This window comes from Benincasa hispida, chromosome 9 (genome assembly GCF_027475165.1).
Source record: "Benincasa hispida cultivar pf3 chromosome 9, pf3_genome.v1.1, whole genome shotgun sequence".
NCBI lineage: Eukaryota > Viridiplantae > Streptophyta > Magnoliopsida > Cucurbitales > Cucurbitaceae > Benincasa > Benincasa hispida.
Genome location: NC_143486.1, coordinates 4,822,260 through 4,839,664, shown reverse-complemented (window position 1 = coordinate 4,839,664; position 17,405 = coordinate 4,822,260). Strand labels below are relative to the sequence as shown.

Sequence of the window (17,405 nt, the reverse complement as noted above, 5' to 3'; positions counted from 1 at the left end):
AGGTCATTTATTAATTTTTTTTTTATAAAAGTAAGTAAAATGTTAATATGTAAAAATTCGATATAACTATTTTCATATATGAATTAAGATTAACAACTCAATTTCAATTTATACAATGTATAATCTTTTTTCAAAGTACAAAAAAAAAAAAAAAAAAAAAAAAAAACATATTTTTAAGAGTTGTTGAAAAATAAATTATCCAAAAAACTGATAAAATTAAAAAAAATTAAAAAAAATATATGTATATCTAATTGTACATAAGCAAAAAAAAAAAAAAAATTACATTTTAAAGTTAATAATAAGTTCGAGTTGATTTGAGTTATTTTAGGTGACCCATGAATCAACCTAACCCATAAAATTTTCATTTATTTGAACCTAACTCAACCCAAAAGAATTTATAACTCAACCCACGGTTGGGTTGGGTTGATCGATTTTTTCGGGTCATCGGGTTTTTTGAACACCCCTACTCTCACCTATGTAGATCAAAGGATAATCCCGAATAAACAGGAGTTCATAGTTAGCTCAATATTAAGATTGAGTTATCCTAGGTCATTGAGTTTGAAATAGTCAATTTTAACGGTAAATGGTTGTTATAAAGAAAAGTGATTATTTCGAGATCCGGTCTTATGCAAACTCATTGCACAAGATGTCCCAACTCACATGTCTCTACATGAATCATTTTTTGATCACATCATTTGTATCGGTATACAAAATGAGTCGCATCCGATAGTGTCACCAGGATGAGGTAGTCAATCTCATCCATATACTTATAGACCATTTTCAGCTACATACTAAAACTTGATCCTCTTTTATGACGCCACTTAAAGTTTAACGTATTTATGTTATAGCCTTGGATTTATTTATTGGATTTTCATAAAAGAATGCAATATTCTCAACAATATTTTTATTGATAAATAGAATATGTTAACAATATTTACGAATTGCGAGTTTAAGACATTCCTAACAAAAATGTCACTGATTAGTGATAGACATTGATAGATGTTATATGTGTCTATTCCTGTTTATCACTATAGACAATGACATTTTACTATATTTATAAATAAATTGGTTCATTTTTCTATATTTGAAAACAACTCATTCTTAAAGATTCTATAGATTTTATACTCTTTCTATTTAATAAAGATCACGCCATTAAATAAATTTTTTTTTTTAATTACATGAATTCCTCACAATTATTCAATACTCGTTTTATAACAAACAATAGACTGTGGTAGTATAGAGAAATTTTCCTTAATGCAGAAACAAGGTTATTTTTGTAATTTTGGTAATTATATTTTGTCGCTTTTATTATTACTGTTATCCTAATGAAGAGTTAATTGGAGTATGAAGCTTTGATAATCTTGTTTATTAAATATAATCATTTCAATCGCATTCATTAGCGCCTGACAGTTTAATGCAATACAAAATTTCCTTTTCAATACCAAATTTGCCGTTAAGATAAACTAATCCAATATTTAAACATATTTAAAAGGGGCCCAACGGAATAAATAAATAAACAAAATTACATTGCGTTTCCACCCAACTTTGAAAAGATGTAGTAGCCAATTACCAGAAACAGAGAAAGAGAATTCGAATGGTATAAAAAATTTGTTAAATATCATTTTACTTCGTATATTTTTAATTGTGCAATTTTACTCTCATTAATTCAATTTAGTCTTAAATTTAATCTACAATCATAATTTATTGTTGATACTTTTAGATTTTTTTTTGTTATATATTAGTAATTTTACTAAAAATTTCGAAAATATATCTACATGTCGTATTCCATATATGGAAATTATTAGGAAAATTGTTTAAAATGACAAAACTATTAAAAATATTTACAAATATAGCAAAATATCATGGTTTATTGGTGATAGACATTGATTGAAATCCATAAGTGTCTATATGTATCTAACAATGATGATAGATAAGGACATTTTGCTATATTTGTAAATATTTTGATTCATTTTATTATATTTAAAAACAACTTAAATTGTTATTATTATTTAACCAATTTTGGTAAATATTAACTTTTATAGATTAAGTTTAAGATTTATTGAAAAAGCATATATTAAAATTGGACAAGTGAAATTACATAAATTAAAATTTGAACAAACGATGAAAATAAAATGTTATTTTAACCTATTTCAATGGGTGAGATGAGATTGGATTCACCGGCAGTAGCAGGTTACAGGTGGAAGATAAACCACATGGGCCCTCACATTACTATATTAGATTAGATTTATATATTTCATTTATTATAATGCACTATGATGACACTTACATTACCGATCTTCAATAATTGGAAATTTTTTTATTTGTAAACAAAAAATTTGGAAATAACACTAGTTCAAATTTAAAAAGAAAAAAAAAAAAAAAAGCATTAAATATATGAAGCTTAAAGGGGAAATAGCATAAAACAAATTAGAAAGAGCCCCCACCAAGGAACAGCTTTAAGTTTTTGTTCATTATTCCATCTTCTTCTTGTTTATTGTAGTCTCAGACTTATGGCAATAACTTCTTGTTGTTGTTCTTCTTCTTCTTTCAATGTCTCTCTTTTGAAATCTGGTCTTTCAGTTTCAGTTAAGCCTATTAGCAGAATTTGGATGCTTCAACCTACAAGATTTCCTCTCAAGAACTCACTTCCACTGCAGATCAGATCTTCCATTAAGAACAAGGTCAACCTCTTCTCCTTTCATTTTCTGTTCATGTTCTTCATCATATCATCTTCTCTCTCTCTTTCTCACATTCTTCTTTCATATCTTTTTTAATGTAAGTAATTGTTTTGATGGAACCTTATCCTCTACCTCTACTGAAGATTGACGATTGATACACGATCCAAGCTAATATCTTTACTACTAACAAATAACGTGAATAGTTAATACGATGCGTCGTTCTACTTTTATGAATCATTAAATCCTAGAAATATTGATCAGTACCTAATTGCCAAGTTCAACGAAAAACTAACAGGTTTTCGAGGATCAATCGGAGGGAGTGATTTGTTATGCAGATGAGAACGGGGAGATCATCTGCGAAGGATATGATGAGGGCCCTCGGATTCACCAAAGCCTTCCCGAAAAAGGGAACCATCAAAGGTAAATGAATCAATATTCTAAACCTACCCCAAAGTTCTGATTATAAAAAAAAAAAAGGGGGAGAGAGAGAGATTTTCTGGAAGCTGTAAGATTGATGTGTTCTTGTTTATTGATCTGTGTTTTTTGGCCACAATTAGAGAGACAGAGATTATTGATCTACTAAAACAAAGTTGGATTCATCTAGGAAAAGCTGGTGGGGGAGAGCTAAGCCATGCTGAAAAAGGTGTAGCTGTTAAAAAAGACTTTAATGCTAATGGCTTCAACTCCTTATGCTAATCTAAATATGGTCCACTCTTTTGGATCATACTCAAATATAAAGTTGAATGTATGTACTTGTTATGTCCAATGTAAACAGGCATTGTTTTTTAATAATATAGTTCTATATCCTGTTTAAGTAAGGTGTAAACAGACCTTGTTTTAATTTGAGTAATTTTTAGTAGATCTACTTACTTCTGGATCTGAACCACTTAATCAAATGCACTGCCCTAAAATTGCATTTTTTTTTTCCTGAATTAATCCAATTCTTAAACTACTGAAGTTTGAGATGATGATGGCTGATGTGTGATAAGATTGAAAATTTAGTTTCAATGATGTTGGAACTGAAGTAACTTATCTTGTAAAGTACAACATATGGAGGTAATGTGTTTTTTTGGAAGCATAAGACATTGATAAGGGGAACAGAAGCTATACACTGTATATCTAACTACAACACTACCTATTTTATACAGAGATCTTAATCAAGAGGTTAACTAATATTGTACCTCCTTTTTCTTAATGGCTTTAACAGCCTTCTTTCACACCTCCTAAGAATTATCATCACCTCCTCTTGCTCTTCAACAATGAAATTCAGACCAAAAGAAAAAAGGGGGAAAAGAATCTACCTAAAAGAATCAATTTACTCAATGAACAAAAAGTGAGAGGTTGTACTCTGAGATTCACTCACATCTATCTACAACGTAACAGAAACAGCATCAGATTTTCCATCCGCCATGTTCTCGTCACCAAAATCAGACTGAGACTGGCTCGGAACGATAGACTGCGGAAACCATTGGTCTGGGACCATCAGGAAGTAGGTTGTCATTGCTTTTCTGAACCTCTTCTTGTATTCCTTGGGGGAGATCACTGTTGGAGACGAGTTCTTTGCCCCACCAAGAATGCCGGTAGCCTTTACCCAAGTCTCGAGGTGCTTGTCCCACGTGTACTGTCTCACGAAATCGATGATCCCGATTACTAGTTCATGTTTCTCCTCGTCCACCCCAACCAGCAACGAGTAGTCCATCACGCCGATTGACTACATTACCACAGGTTAAACAGTGCGTGAGAATGTGTTGGAAGATCGTTTACGAACATCAAGCAAATACACATACTGATAAACTTACGGCAAGAAATGAAGTATCATTCCAGACAGCTCTCTCCAACAATCGTTTTGCTTTGTTTCCAACGAAAATTGGAGAAGTTCGCATTGCTTCAATCAAGTTTTGGTCCAACAGAACTTTGTTATTCCCAGTTGAATCAGCATTATAGCGTGATCTTGAGGATCCTTTGAGATCATAAAGTCGCGAAACATTCCTTCTAAACAGAAGATTCTCCATAACCAGAACGTCCATCTTTGATTCTTTACCTCCCTTAAGATGTTTTGCCGTAACCTTCCACCATGGAACCAACAACAAACAGTAAATTTCAGAGAAGAAAACCTCTCAATTATCAAAAGTTTAACCATTGTAGGCTAATTGAAATGGCTTCAAACATCCGTATAAAATTCTTATGCTTCGTTTATTCTTATGCTTCGTTTCTAGATTTTTCTTCTTAAAGATAATTAGTACCTGTAGTCCATTTTAGGATCAAATTGTGTTCCAAAAGTAGGAAAAAAAAATTTTCATTTTCATTTCATCATCTCTTCCATTTAGCCGTCAAAAGATGAATTGACCATTTATAACAGACTATTATCAATCTATCTTGAAGAGTTAACTTTTCTCGAGTCCTGGAAAACTCTCTAAACATTGTTACAATTTCACAACCTGATTATGTAATAAAGCTAAAGGATTAGAGGTACCTGATAGATTCCAAGAATTTTTGCTAGGCATGTAGGACTTCTCGTACCAATTGATTCAGACAAATACTTGAAATATTCAGGTGCAAATTTAATGAATGACTCCAGTTCAGTCTTGGTGACTTGCTTAATAATAAAACGATCGTCCAATGTTTTGGCAAAGAACACATTACTCTTACCACCTTGGGCTCCCCACTTCTTACAACGACTAAGAGACTTTACAAAATCAAGTTCTGAACAACAAATCCTCCTCAAAGCTTCAAATCGTTTTGCATAGTAACAGGTAACAGAATATTTTACTCCACCATGTGGGCCATATTCTTCAAAAAAAATTCTGGGATTAAGGGACTTTGGGTATAAGAGTGGATCCAAACTAATAGAGGTACGAGATCCAGAGATGGATGAAACAGTGTCATCTGAAGGTCCCATACTTTTAGACGTATCAAAGGAGAAATCATCAGAGGACTGGAAAAATGAGTCTGTGTAAGATAAGGCAGGCAACGAATCACCACAATCTCTCAGTTTTTCTGCCTCATCAATCAACTGGGAATGATATTCTGGTGACATTAGAGAGTAAGCTATAATACTTGAGGGTTCATCATCATAGACCGGAACAACAGTTTCATTTACGCCAAGAGGCAAGAACAGTCTAGCTCCACCTTGAAACTCTAGCTCCCAGAATGAAGACAGAAAGACAGGATTGTGTTTAGCTAGTGCTTCAAGTTTCTGACCACTAGCTAGAAAATTTTCATTAAATAAATAATAAAAGTTTGAGAAAGCCGTCTCTAAGTGGCCTTCAAAGTCTTCTGTATCCTCAAGTGCCTTTGAAGGAAGCGACTGAGAAACAGCATGGGTAACCCTGTCCCCATTCTGATCTTCAGAACGATCATTCCATATGGTAATATCGGTGCCTGATGAATTGGACAAAATATGGGAATTATCTTTTGTTATTCCAACTACTGAACCATTTTCACCTGTCCATGCAGCCTCGAGTGTATCTGATAAACTCACCATCCTAGAAAACTGCCCATCAGCCTGAGCTGAATGAAAATATGTCTTTGATTCTAGGGGTTCAGATGGAGGACTAATGCTCGTGCTGCATAAATGTTCTTTATCTGGATCTGAATCTCCAACTTCTTCAACTTGAATGTCAGGTTGAACCGAGCTGGTAACAAATTCCTTACCATTACTTGGGCCTTCATTACACTGTTGATAGACAAGACGAGAGTCAGAGGATTTAAGGTCTTCAACCAATTTGCTGTTGGTGCTAATTTCAGAGAGCTTCTCGCTATCAACCACAAGTCTCTCTTCAGATTCTGCATTAAAGCTGCCAGCAGAGTTCCCGTTATCTAAACTGGCTGCTTGGATCAATTGCTGGTCCCATACATAAGCTTGAATTAGTAACTTCCTACGCAGGTAGTTGATCTCAAGAATGTCCACAGCACCCTGGCCCTGTTTTCCTTCCCCATTCATAGTTTTATGGAGTGATTCCTTGACCACAAGCATCAGAACCAACTAAATTAGCAAGAAATTAGATATTGTCCACATGAACTTTAAATGTAATGATTTTTATATTTTCAAATATAAGAAACAATTGTGGTTTTTGAGATACAAGAAAAGATCTTCATGAACACGTCAGTTAGTATCACTGAGAATAATAGATGTATACATTAAATTTCAAAAAGGGAAAAAAATCACTGAGGACATATTTACTTCTCAGGTTTGTTTTAATTTCTATTTGACAAAATGTAATCAGGGCATACATCAAATCTTTCAAGGCATATGCACCACACAGTAAAACGGCAGGCGTTCAACAACTTTGATCCATCCCAGTTCTTAAAAGATACATGCAGATATCACAAATGAGCCATCGAAATGGTCAAAAAGGCATATGCACCATACAATAAAACAGTGTAAGACGAGGTCAACCACTATGATTCATCCTTATTCCCAATTAGTAAACAGATTGAGGAGTAGAAAGAAAAAATTTGTTGATCAAGTATGAGAAGACAAACCCATCAACTCAAGGGATTCAACTGAAAATTACAGTCTAACCAAATTGCATTTCCATACAAAGTCAGGAAGGATGGTTAGATGCCAAAGAGCATTCTATAAGACCCCTAGTTATGGACATAGTAAGATTATTAGTAAATATTAGTATGGTTATGAGTAGGGGCAAATTAGTAAATAGCTAGTAAGTTGGTTAGGGCTTTGGTAATAAATAGGAGTGGGTTGAGAGGAAAACTGAGGAATTTTGTAGTGATTTCCTATGGGGAATGGGAGAGAGTAGGCCTCTCGAAAGGCTATGGTATACTGTAGTTTCTTTAATGATATTGCAATATAAATCTATCTTTTAGTGCTCTTTGCTTGTTCTTTATGTTCTTGAGTATTCTTGTTAGCTGGTATCCTAACACATTCTAACTTTAACATTCACCATTCTTGGAGGCTTACCTCAAATTTGGCCTTCTCTTTCTGTAACATTGCTTCCAACCCAGCAATCTGGCGTCTTAGTTCCATTTTTCTCATGCTATTGAGGGTCCCTGCACCAGATATTTTTTCTGCAATTTGACGAAGAGTATTCAACACTTCGGAGAACAAAAGCTCAGCCTGGTTCACCACCTGCTAGAATCAGATAATTAAATCATCCATGTGCAGTGAAAATTATATCATAAACATCTCAAATCTAAAAGTTATTGTACCTCATCCTTTTCTTTTCGTATCCACTCCTGATCCTCATAGTTGAAATCCAGTTTTGATGGTGGAAGGTATACAGAATGCACATCGGTTGAAGTATAGCGGAAACAAGCAATCATTCTCCCATATCTGTACAAGTAAAGCAATGAAAGAAGTTATTTTCAATTTTGGCTACTCTGATATCCCCATAGGTTGAAAAAGAAGATGCACAAGTGAAATGAGAGACTGTATGTTTTCCACTATGGCAAGTTTGATATCCCCCACAGGTTGAGAAAAAAGAAAAGAAAAGAAAAGAGATATCTTTTCACGGGAACCCAAAAGCTTAATTATGGGTTACATAAGTTCAATATTATATCAACACTCTAATACTATCCCCTTACTTGTGAACTCAAAAATTTGTTAAAGGCCCAACAAGTAGAATTCAATATAAATTGGGTTGGGGAGGAAATGACTTTACATAGGTTTGAACTCAGAACGTCCTGCTTTGATATCACTAAACCCAAAACTTAAGTCGATGGGTTAGAGTGAATTTAATATTATATCTAAAACTCTAGAACTTACATAACTTCCAGTGATATGTGGGCCCTATAATGTATATATAATAATGTTCTGAATCAAGTACAAAAATAAGCACACAACATTCATCAAGAGGAATAAAGGAACCAACTTTGGCACTCAAATTGCATGGTAAAATGTTAATCAGCATAACAAACCGAGTACCAATATATAAATTTACATCAATTATAAAAAATGGACTACATAAGACTATTTAAGAATTTAATTACAGATATAACAAATTGACTGTAATTAAATATGAGGACGATCAGTATTACTTCAGAAAGTACTATGCTCCGATATGTCCATGAAGACTATGGTTTCTCTCTTTTCATGGAGTGGTGCATGAAATTGAAAGACATCTTACTACACTTATGTATTGCCAGGTGTCTATTATATATAAATACTGGCTGATTTTATAATTTTTAAGAATTCAAATATTTTTTTGGTAAGCCAATTAATTACCCATAAAAACGAAGGCAGTCTCTATGTAGGGAGTGGCCACAGCTTGCCACTCTGCTAGCAGCAATGTGGTTTGAAAAACTGAGCTCTAAGAACTTCCCAAAGGAGAGTCCCCATGCAGCATCTGACATCACTACTCTTCGAGTAGCTGGGGGAAAACCATTGTTTCGTGGGCATCGCAGGCATCTATGCCACATCCAAATCTTCCCTTCCCTTTCACCTGGCAAGAGAATTTCTGGTAACTTCTTAACAGATATTGTGAGGGTGCCCTGTCTATGAGTATAACAATGAACATGTGCTTCTGCTGGCATTTCACAAGAATCGCATCGATAAGCCTGAAATGGTATAATGACTCATCATTTTCATCAGTATTTCCAAGTTTTTAATAGAAAGAAATCTGATGTACATTAAAATAAGACAGCTCACCTGATTAAATAGTTTGTCCCTTAAGAATCGGCCTAAAGGTTTATCGAAAGTCCCATAGTATTTGATTCTAAAGAGATGCGACCTTTCACAGACACTTCCTTTCAATATGCACCTTGATGATAACGAGACCAAAATACTTTGATGGGCAGAAGAGGCTGTAGTGAAATCATCTTTCCCTGTTCCCAGCTCCTCTTTAGAAGTTCCAAACTCTTGATGATTTTGAATATTCTGTTGCGCGTTTAATGGCTCCGAGTCAATTGGCTGGCTAGATACCACTGAGTTATGAACGACTTCAGAATCAATAGGAAACTTGCCAGATTCTAGTTCTTGATGGTGTTGATAACCATTAGCAGAAGATTCTTCCATTTCACCACGGGGACCCAATGCATTTCTCTCCTTAATTGTACCATATGGAGAGGGCTCATTGCCATAAGACTCAGAACCAATAGTCCAAGACACGGGATGAGAAGAGAAAATTGCTGCTGAATTTGCAGCGGATGAACTTGGTTGTGAGAGTTGAGAACTAGGGCCATTTTCTACAAAGGGTACAGTGCTGTTGCTAGATAAGATTAGATCTGAGGAAGGTAAACTTTTGGACCTTTGTGGCTCATCAATAGGTAAGCTAGGTTGCTGTCCCTGATAGGTAGGAAGACTGAAATCAGGGACCATTGATATGGATCTCTCAACGACGGACGATTTCACAGGAATTGCAACAGTAATTGGGGAGTTCAAGGGAAGCTCTGGTAGAGAGGCTCTTTCATCAGCAAGAAAAGATGTTTCCAAGGCCAAATGATAAGCAGCAAAAACTCCATACTGAACAACTCGCTTTGCCTTCTTCAACTCATCCATGTCAGCACCTCTAAGTAAAATCTAAAAGGAATAGACAAGTAAAAGTTATAACTACTTAAACCAATGGTCTGTAATCACACATCTATTCTGTAAGTATGGCACAACAACCAACGATCAAATTAAGTAATACATCCACTGGACCACTGAAAAAATGAAACAGTTATAGATCTGAATACTGCCAAGTCATCATTTCCTCAGTCCTACCCCCCAAAAAGAAGTGTGCATGGAAACTAACTCCGAAACCACCAATCCATTCTTCCAGCAGATAGTCCTAAGGATGAAAATCAACAAGTGAGCAATATTCATGCAGAAACGAAGTTCTGCCATGCCCAAGCTTTTCTTCCACCCTAGTAATTCTAGAAATTCTTGGTACATTACTTTTCATGGCCACAATGACAAGCGTGATTTTACACATTATTCTCAGTAAACATATACACACAAATTTGGCAATAGATATATCAAGAACTTACAGTACAACCCAATGGCTTTGGGCAGCCTTCAAAAAACATCAATGTCTTCACCGATTTTTTCCCTCTCTGTCCAGAAGAGGTCAGATCTTCCGTGAACCTTTCTACATGAAATAACTCACAATATCCCAACTTTGGTGATGAAAGTTGATCGATCGAAGGAACTATCTGTGCACCCGTGCAGCGGGCTATACGCTCCAAAAGAGGTCTCTTGATATTGAGAACGAGCGATATATCTTTTGCAAGTAGGTACTCTTGTGCAAATCTTGACACCGATTTTTCAACTAAAAGAACATCAGGGCGGTGTGCATCTATTTTTGCAACTGCCATCTTCAAATGGTCAATCTCCTAAAAAGGTTTAAATCAAATTAGCACAAGACAAGGGAGAAAAGGAAAAAAGAAACAAATGAATGCATGTGGTGGTGTACAGAATATATACAAGCACTGGCAATTAATCATTTATAACTAACAGACAGAGAATAAAAAGTTACAACCTGCTGCAACAGTGTATCGAAACTTGATAAGTGATTGGAAACCCGTTGGTATTCAAGTGCACCTCCAAGAATCAGCAAGCGAGACTTCTCTATCTTTGAGATCATTCTCCGATGGGCCACATTTTTCTTACAAACCACCCCCTTTACCACCGTACTAAAAGAAAGTTGTTGAACCATTGTCAGAAGGTTAGAGCTAGAAGTATTAACTTATTTTAAAACCAAAAGCACATGCAACTATAGAATAAAGAAGAATCAGTTGTTGTGATTAGGGACGTTAGCATTCAACATAGGTATGGACCATATCAGAGAAAATATATATAGAGATTCATCAGTCAAAAAAAAGTGGCCAAGATGGAAAGAATTGTGTAATTAAGCATCACATCATCAAAACGTAAAATAGGACAATAGTTTTGTTACAGAAACCCGTAGACACAGTTAGGTGTCATAAGTGACTTGAGACAGTTTAATGACAGATGAAAAGCTTTATACACACCAAAACAGTTACCTACTGCGGCGATGTCCTGAAGCAATACATTTGACTTTCACATATCCACCAGGGTCCATCTCACCACATCTACTCATATCTGGCTTTAGTAGTGTGGCCGCCTCCCAAGAGAGGGAAGTAATTATCTCCAGCCAACTCTCTTTATCACTGATCTCGCCCAAAGGAAGGTTCTCAACCTGCAATAATTGAGCAACTAAAGCCCTAAAATGTCCATCGACAACATTCTTCATGACATTCTTGTGCTCCTCACTAGACCTATCCTTACTACGATATTCCCCACTCCCAAAACTGCTAGATGCTCGCAAATACCCCCATTCACCAGCATCATGTCCCTCATCATCATCATCGTAAAAAGTTTCCCTCTCATCTTCTTCGTCTTCAGGTTCAGGTGGGATCCAGAGAAGCTCATTGTTCTCAAAATCAACAGGTTCAGACTGGGCATCATCCGTAAAGTCTAAGGAGGCATGCCCTTGATCTTCTCCATAAATAAAATTTGTTTCTTCCTTCTGGTCAAGATCTGGAATTCCTTCCAGACCATGTGAATAAAAACTTTCCTGCAAGGGAGAGCTACTTAAACTTCTGGCGTCATTGTTTTCCCCATCGAGCTGCTCACTATGTGGACCATGCTCATTGCCAATCTCTTCAGATTCAGCTTGACCAAAGTAACTTATGGCTGGAGGTGAATGGCTTGCTTCAGTATCTGACTTGTATACACCATCATAATCATCCTTGCCAGCACTCCTGATAACAAAGAAACCACAAGGCACATGAGTAAAATACAACAAAAGATGTTTCATTCTATGCCTTCTTGCCAGGAAACACCAACTATTAAAATGACTACATAAGTAAAATGATATTGGAATTTCAAAATGAAATCCCAAACATTAAACTACTCTCCAATCCTATACGATTTGGATATGTGTGGCTCTTATTTTCTCAAATTTATGGCCGGTTGATCAACACCAAGGGTCTTCTACCATTAAGTTAAACACTTGAGATTAAATCAAAATATCGATTTGTAACAAAGAGCAGAAACCCTATAATAGAGGTGGTTAGAATGATCAAAATATTAAAGGGATTGTACAGGCCAAGCAACAACCAAAAATTAAATGCGAACATTAGAGCGAGGTAAAACCTGTTCATGGAATAATTTTGTGGTATATCTCCTATGCTAGAAAGAATGTCAATGCTCCTTCCCGATGCCGATTCACCCTGCTGATCTCTGCCTGTTAAGATAACAGACGAATGTTGTGGGCTGAGACCAGAATGCTCTTGAGCTTGTTGGTTGGCCTCAAGGGAGTAAGGCACAGAAGCAAAAGTAATGCTGCTGTCAGCAGTGCCACTTGATCTAGGACTGGACAAACTTGCTGCTGATGGTGAACTGGAGATATCCTGGTTAAGCACCCTGATCTCATGATCTGGAGCAGCTATTCCCTGATTCCATTGCTTGAAGCAATAGTTACAAACACGAATTCTCTCCCTCTCTTCACGAGGGATTCTTGGGTCACCTGATGGAGCAAGTATCGAGTTTGCTGTACACTTGGCACAGAACACTCTTCCACAAAGACGGCAATGGTGTCTACGGTTGATAAGGGTAAATTGTGAGTCACAATCGTAGCATACCCGGCAGCTCTGATCAGGCATCCAAAAAGCCCTCGATACATTAGCTGATTCAGATCGCCAAGGGATCCACGACTTCCAATTACCAAGTATATCAGTCAATGTCTTGTCTGGAGAATCCATTGACCAACAAACCCACGATTCCGTTCATTATGATTTGCTCATTTGAAAGGAGACTCAACAAATTCAACCTGAAAACAAAAAAAGTCAACTGAACCTCGACCGAACTGGTTCCACCTTAACGCAAAGGAAGAACAACCGAAAGAAAAAACAGCGAAAATGGAACTTCGCTGTTGGAGAAGCGAAATCCATTCCAGAATTCACCTATTATACCTACTTCAATATTTGACATCGACATTAATCTTCCAACCACAAAAAATAAAGTAGTTTCTCCATTAAAGAACCAGACCCCAATCTCAGACATAAATTAACTCGAAAGTAATGAAAAAGCATGAACTAATTAAATCGAATAAGAACAGCAGCAAAGCAAGATCAAGAATCTTCTCAGCTACCTTCAATAAGTTCAATCAAGCTCCTCGGAACCGACCAAATTCAATTACTTCCAGCTCCCCCTTCAACTCCTCTCTGCAGAAAACAAAAATCAAAACACTACTGTATATTCAACAGAATATCTTCGTTCTCTCCAAGTTTTCAACATCAAACAGTGGAAAGTAAAACAAAATAAATAAGGTGTCGAATTCCGATTGGCTTCAACTTGAACTGAATTTGACCACCGCCAAATCCACCTGAGCGGAAAGGAAGAGGCCAGCACAACTCAAAGTTGGGGTTTGAGGAGAAAGAAACCGTGATTCACTACCAAAAAAAGGTTCAGACAGTGTGAAAGAAAGGGTTGTTGGTGAAGAGAGTCAAGATGAAGAAGCGTAAAGAGAGAGAGAGATTTCTCGCAGATTCCAAAAACGAATCAACACATCATTTCACCGATCTTCGACACCACAGAAATCAAAATTTTCCACTCATCTCATCCATCCACATCAATAAGCACTTCTGCAAATTCTTCCGCTAATTTAATTTTTTTTTTTTTTTTTCAGTTCTTAGCTTACTCAATCATGCGGTTTTCTTCATAATTTGATTATTTTTTCCCGAAGAAACAAGCGAAAGATATGGAAATTGTTTTTTTTTTTTTTTTTATAATTATTATTATTATATTTATTGCTGTCAATTAATCACTTTTTTTCATGTGAATATCATAATATGAATAGTTGCGTATAAGGAATAAGGATTGGATAATAGCTTTGAAAGTATGTTTTTTTTTTTAATTCTTTTTCCTCAAAAAATAAATATATTTTTCAAAATTGAGTTGGTGTTCTTTAAGTATTAATGGGATTTTTATTATGTTTCAAACATTTTCAAGTAATTTAAAATTTAGACGTTTTTTTTTATTTATTTAAAATAGAAATTGTGGAAACCTCTTGAATTCCATAGATGGTTTTCTTTTGAAACTTTGGTATGATAAGGTCGTGGTTATGATTAATATTTATCCCTTGACATGTTTTTAGACCATTTCAAGCTAACTTTTAATTTGAATGTTATTAATTATAGTTCAACCATATATAAAGCGAATGATTCAAATGTTTTACTTTTTGGTGGATGATATATTCAAAGAAGTAATAACTTTTTAAGTTTAATACAATAATGGAAAGGAAAGAATTCAAACTTTAACCTTTTGATTTATGAAATATATTTTAATTAATTGAACAATGCTTAGTTGATAACATATAAATACAAATACATTCAAATCTTGTAGAGTTATAATACAAGGAAGTGAATTGTATATATCATCATCTTGTTAAATAGGGATTTCTTTTATGTTGGTCGACTACAATTTATTCGGTCTGCTCTGAAGAATTTTTAAAGTTTATTGGGTCAGTGTATTTGTTATCCCGCGAAAGTCGTGCATGACTCAGATCCCGTTTACTTTAATCATATCTTTAGAGGGGACGTCAGATAATGTTAGTGGGGCCAATGTTGCTTGGTCGAAGGTTTGTCTGCTATATTGCAAGTGTGGTCTAGGTATCCATCATTTTCCTCCTCTGAATGTCATTAGTGTCATGAAGTTGTTTTGGGTTGTCCTAATTTGTTATCGATCTATGTGGGTTGCCTGGATATAGATCTATATTTTGTGTGTTAAGGTTATATAGGTTGTTTGTTTCTCTTGTACGATGGTTATTTTAGATGCATATAGTTCTCTTCATGCTAAGGCTAGTGTTTTTTCACCCTTCTGGGACTTGGGCTTGGCCTTCTAGATCGGGAGAGACGGTTGATCTCTTGAAGCAAGTTCAGTCGATTGTAGTTGAAGTTAGAAGGGAGGATTATGTTGCCTAGCCACCTTGTCCTTTTTGGCGTGTTTTCAGTCACGAGTATTTGGGAGTCCTCACGACATAGACACCTTAGGTGCCTTGGACTAGCCTCTTATGATTTGAAGGTAATATTCCCATGCACTTTTTATTTCCTAGCTCGTTGTCTGGAATTATTTACAAATGTGTAATCGTATTAGTTGATGGTGTTCTAACATACCTCAAGTATGTGTTTGTCTTTCTATTAATGGAGTTGAGTTTTGAGACCATTTATTCTTTGATTACGATTTTAAACATCCTATATGGGAGAATAAGCTCTTAGGAGGGTGGGTCCCATAGGATTTCTCATTGGAACACTAAGCTTGACTAAATAATGTCATTTTAATCTAGATTACTATATAAGATTAGAAGAATTGCTTTGTGTACTATTATTTATAATATTTGGAGAAAGTGTAACCATTGTGGCTATGCATCTACCTTATGTCCTCCCAATTAGGTTGTGAGAGTTGGAGTTTTCCTCTATTGTTCTAAGTGGATTGGAGCACTTATTGAAAGGATTGAAGTAGACTCTTCTCCTTGGGACCCTTTTACTTAAGTTATGTGTGTCTGTGCATTTATTTGCGTGTTTCATTGTTTCTTTGTTTTGATTTGCTTTTAATAACTCTTTTAGTTGTGTTTTGTATTTATCTTGACTTCAGGCTTAGAGATCTCTTCTCTTTATTGCAATTCAATATTTTTGAGATATAAAACTAGTTTAAGTAGTCTTTGACATGGTAAGGAAAAATCTGTAATAGTCAAAATGATTGTGTGTTTGTATTATCTACTTTGAAGTCAAAGATTTGCATTACTCGCCCACATATGGTTTGTTATAATTGAGAAAAAAAATAAGAAAATACATATTATAATGCTTTTTTTTTAATAATGCATAATTTCTCGATAAACATAATGTATGCCCATAATTTTTCTAACAAACATGGTGACAAAAATTATATTATTAATTTCTTTAGTAGATAAATTAAAAAAAATATATATTTAAGCAATTCGTTGTACGTTTTGAAGATCAAATGCGCAAAAATATTTATTTAGTATTTGTTTTTTTTTTCTTTAACAGTGCATAAATATTTATTTGTTTGTGTTTAATTTGTCTTTCTCCATCTAATTCAGAGTTCAATTGCAACAATGTGTCATATAAAATTGTGCTCAATGTAGATCTGATTTACTAACTTAACAAATCCAATCAGAAGAGTTGAATAATATTTTCTCAGTTTATTTATTTATTTTTAAAAACTGAGTGTCAACGGCGCAAGTATGTAGAGTATAGTTTTTAACCATGTCAAAAACAAAGTTATTTGTCAACTAATACAAAATAAGAGATGTTGAGTTTGCTATTCTCCGATGGATAGAAATGACAGCAATAAATGGTCACGAATGGTAATAGTCAAAAAATGGAATTTGCAAAACAAAAACTTGTTACAAGCTAAGTCGCGAATCTCACTCTCTTTAAGACGTTTTGCGAATCTCATTCTCTTTAAGCTAAGTCGTGATTGAAATTGTACTGTGACCGATAAAAAACTTACACCCTTCAGACTGACTTGCTCAGAAACTAAATGAGGAAGAGTTTGAGGGAGGAAATGGAAGAATAAGTTGTATTGAAATGAAAAGGCTTGTGCCTTTTATAGGCGTAAAGGGCCGACGGAAAACAAAACAAAAACCGTACAGCCATGAACGTGCAACTGCGTAAAGCGCGCGGAAGACATGACCGACACCACCTGCTCGCGACACGTGTTGGAGCGGTTGAATGAATGATTTAAAAAATAATAAAGTAAGATAATAATTATTAATATATTTTTTTAATGAAAAATAATCATAC

The 17,405-nt window shown here is 35.1% G+C and overlaps 2 protein-coding genes across 3 annotated transcripts; one reads left to right on the top strand and one right to left on the bottom strand.

Moving 5' to 3' along the window:
• The first annotated feature begins 2,265 nt into the window (after window positions 1–2,265).
• On the top strand, window positions 2,266–3,492 carry LOC120085537 (uncharacterized). Its single transcript, XM_039041558.2, has 3 exons — window positions 2,266–2,681; window positions 2,974–3,098; window positions 3,236–3,492. The coding sequence occupies exons 1-3, from the start codon at window positions 2,511–2,513 to the stop codon at window positions 3,372–3,374; spliced, it is 435 nt and encodes a 144-aa protein (XP_038897486.1). The 5' UTR covers window positions 2,266–2,510; the 3' UTR covers window positions 3,375–3,492.
• A 183-nt stretch (window positions 3,493–3,675) lies between these two features.
• On the bottom strand, window positions 3,676–14,368 carry FAB1B (phosphatidylinositol-4-phosphate 5-kinase family protein). Of its 2 annotated transcripts, none has more exons than XM_039041556.2 (12): window positions 13,733–14,368; window positions 12,736–13,411; window positions 11,601–12,341; window positions 11,096–11,249; window positions 10,605–10,949; window positions 9,286–10,155; window positions 8,863–9,194; window positions 7,848–7,971; window positions 7,600–7,767; window positions 5,152–6,663; window positions 4,478–4,744; window positions 3,676–4,389 (listed from the first exon to the last, which is right to left on the bottom strand). In XM_039041556.2, exons 2-12 carry the CDS (start codon window positions 13,341–13,343, stop codon window positions 4,048–4,050), a joined length of 5,463 nt encoding a protein of 1,820 aa, XP_038897484.1. In that variant the 5' UTR covers window positions 13,344–13,411; window positions 13,733–14,368; the 3' UTR covers window positions 3,676–4,047. The 2 variants fall into 2 exon arrangements, with proteins under 2 accessions (XP_038897484.1, XP_038897485.1); XM_039041557.2 differs by having other exon boundaries at window positions 5,152–6,639.
• Between the last annotated feature and the right edge of the window lie 3,037 nt (window positions 14,369–17,405).

What these genes read in the sequence shown, in the direction of transcription:
- LOC120085537 (XM_039041558.2), top strand. Translation starts at nt 2,511, where the DNA reads ATGGCAATAACTTCTTGTTGTTGTTCTTCTTCTTCTTTCAATGTCTCT. An exon ending in GATCTTCCATTAAGAACAAG is followed by an intron (nt 2,682 to 2,973) that starts GTCAACCTCTTC and finishes AAAAACTAACAG; the next exon opens with GTTTTCGAGGATCAATCGGA. An exon ending in GAAAAAGGGAACCATCAAAG is followed by an intron (nt 3,099 to 3,235) that starts GTAAATGAATCA and finishes GGCCACAATTAG; the next exon opens with AGAGACAGAGATTATTGATC.
- FAB1B (XM_039041556.2), bottom strand. Translation starts at nt 13,343, where the DNA reads ATGGATTCTCCAGACAAGACATTGACTGATATACTTGGTAATTGGAAG. An exon ending in GGGACAAACTATTTAATCAG is followed by an intron (nt 9,195 to 9,285) that starts GTGAGCTGTCTT and finishes ATACCATTTCAG; the next exon opens with GCTTATCGATGCGATTCTTG. An exon ending in GACTGCCTTCGTTTTTATGG is followed by an intron (nt 7,972 to 8,862) that starts GTAATTAATTGG and finishes TTACTTGTACAG; the next exon opens with ATATGGGAGAATGATTGCTT.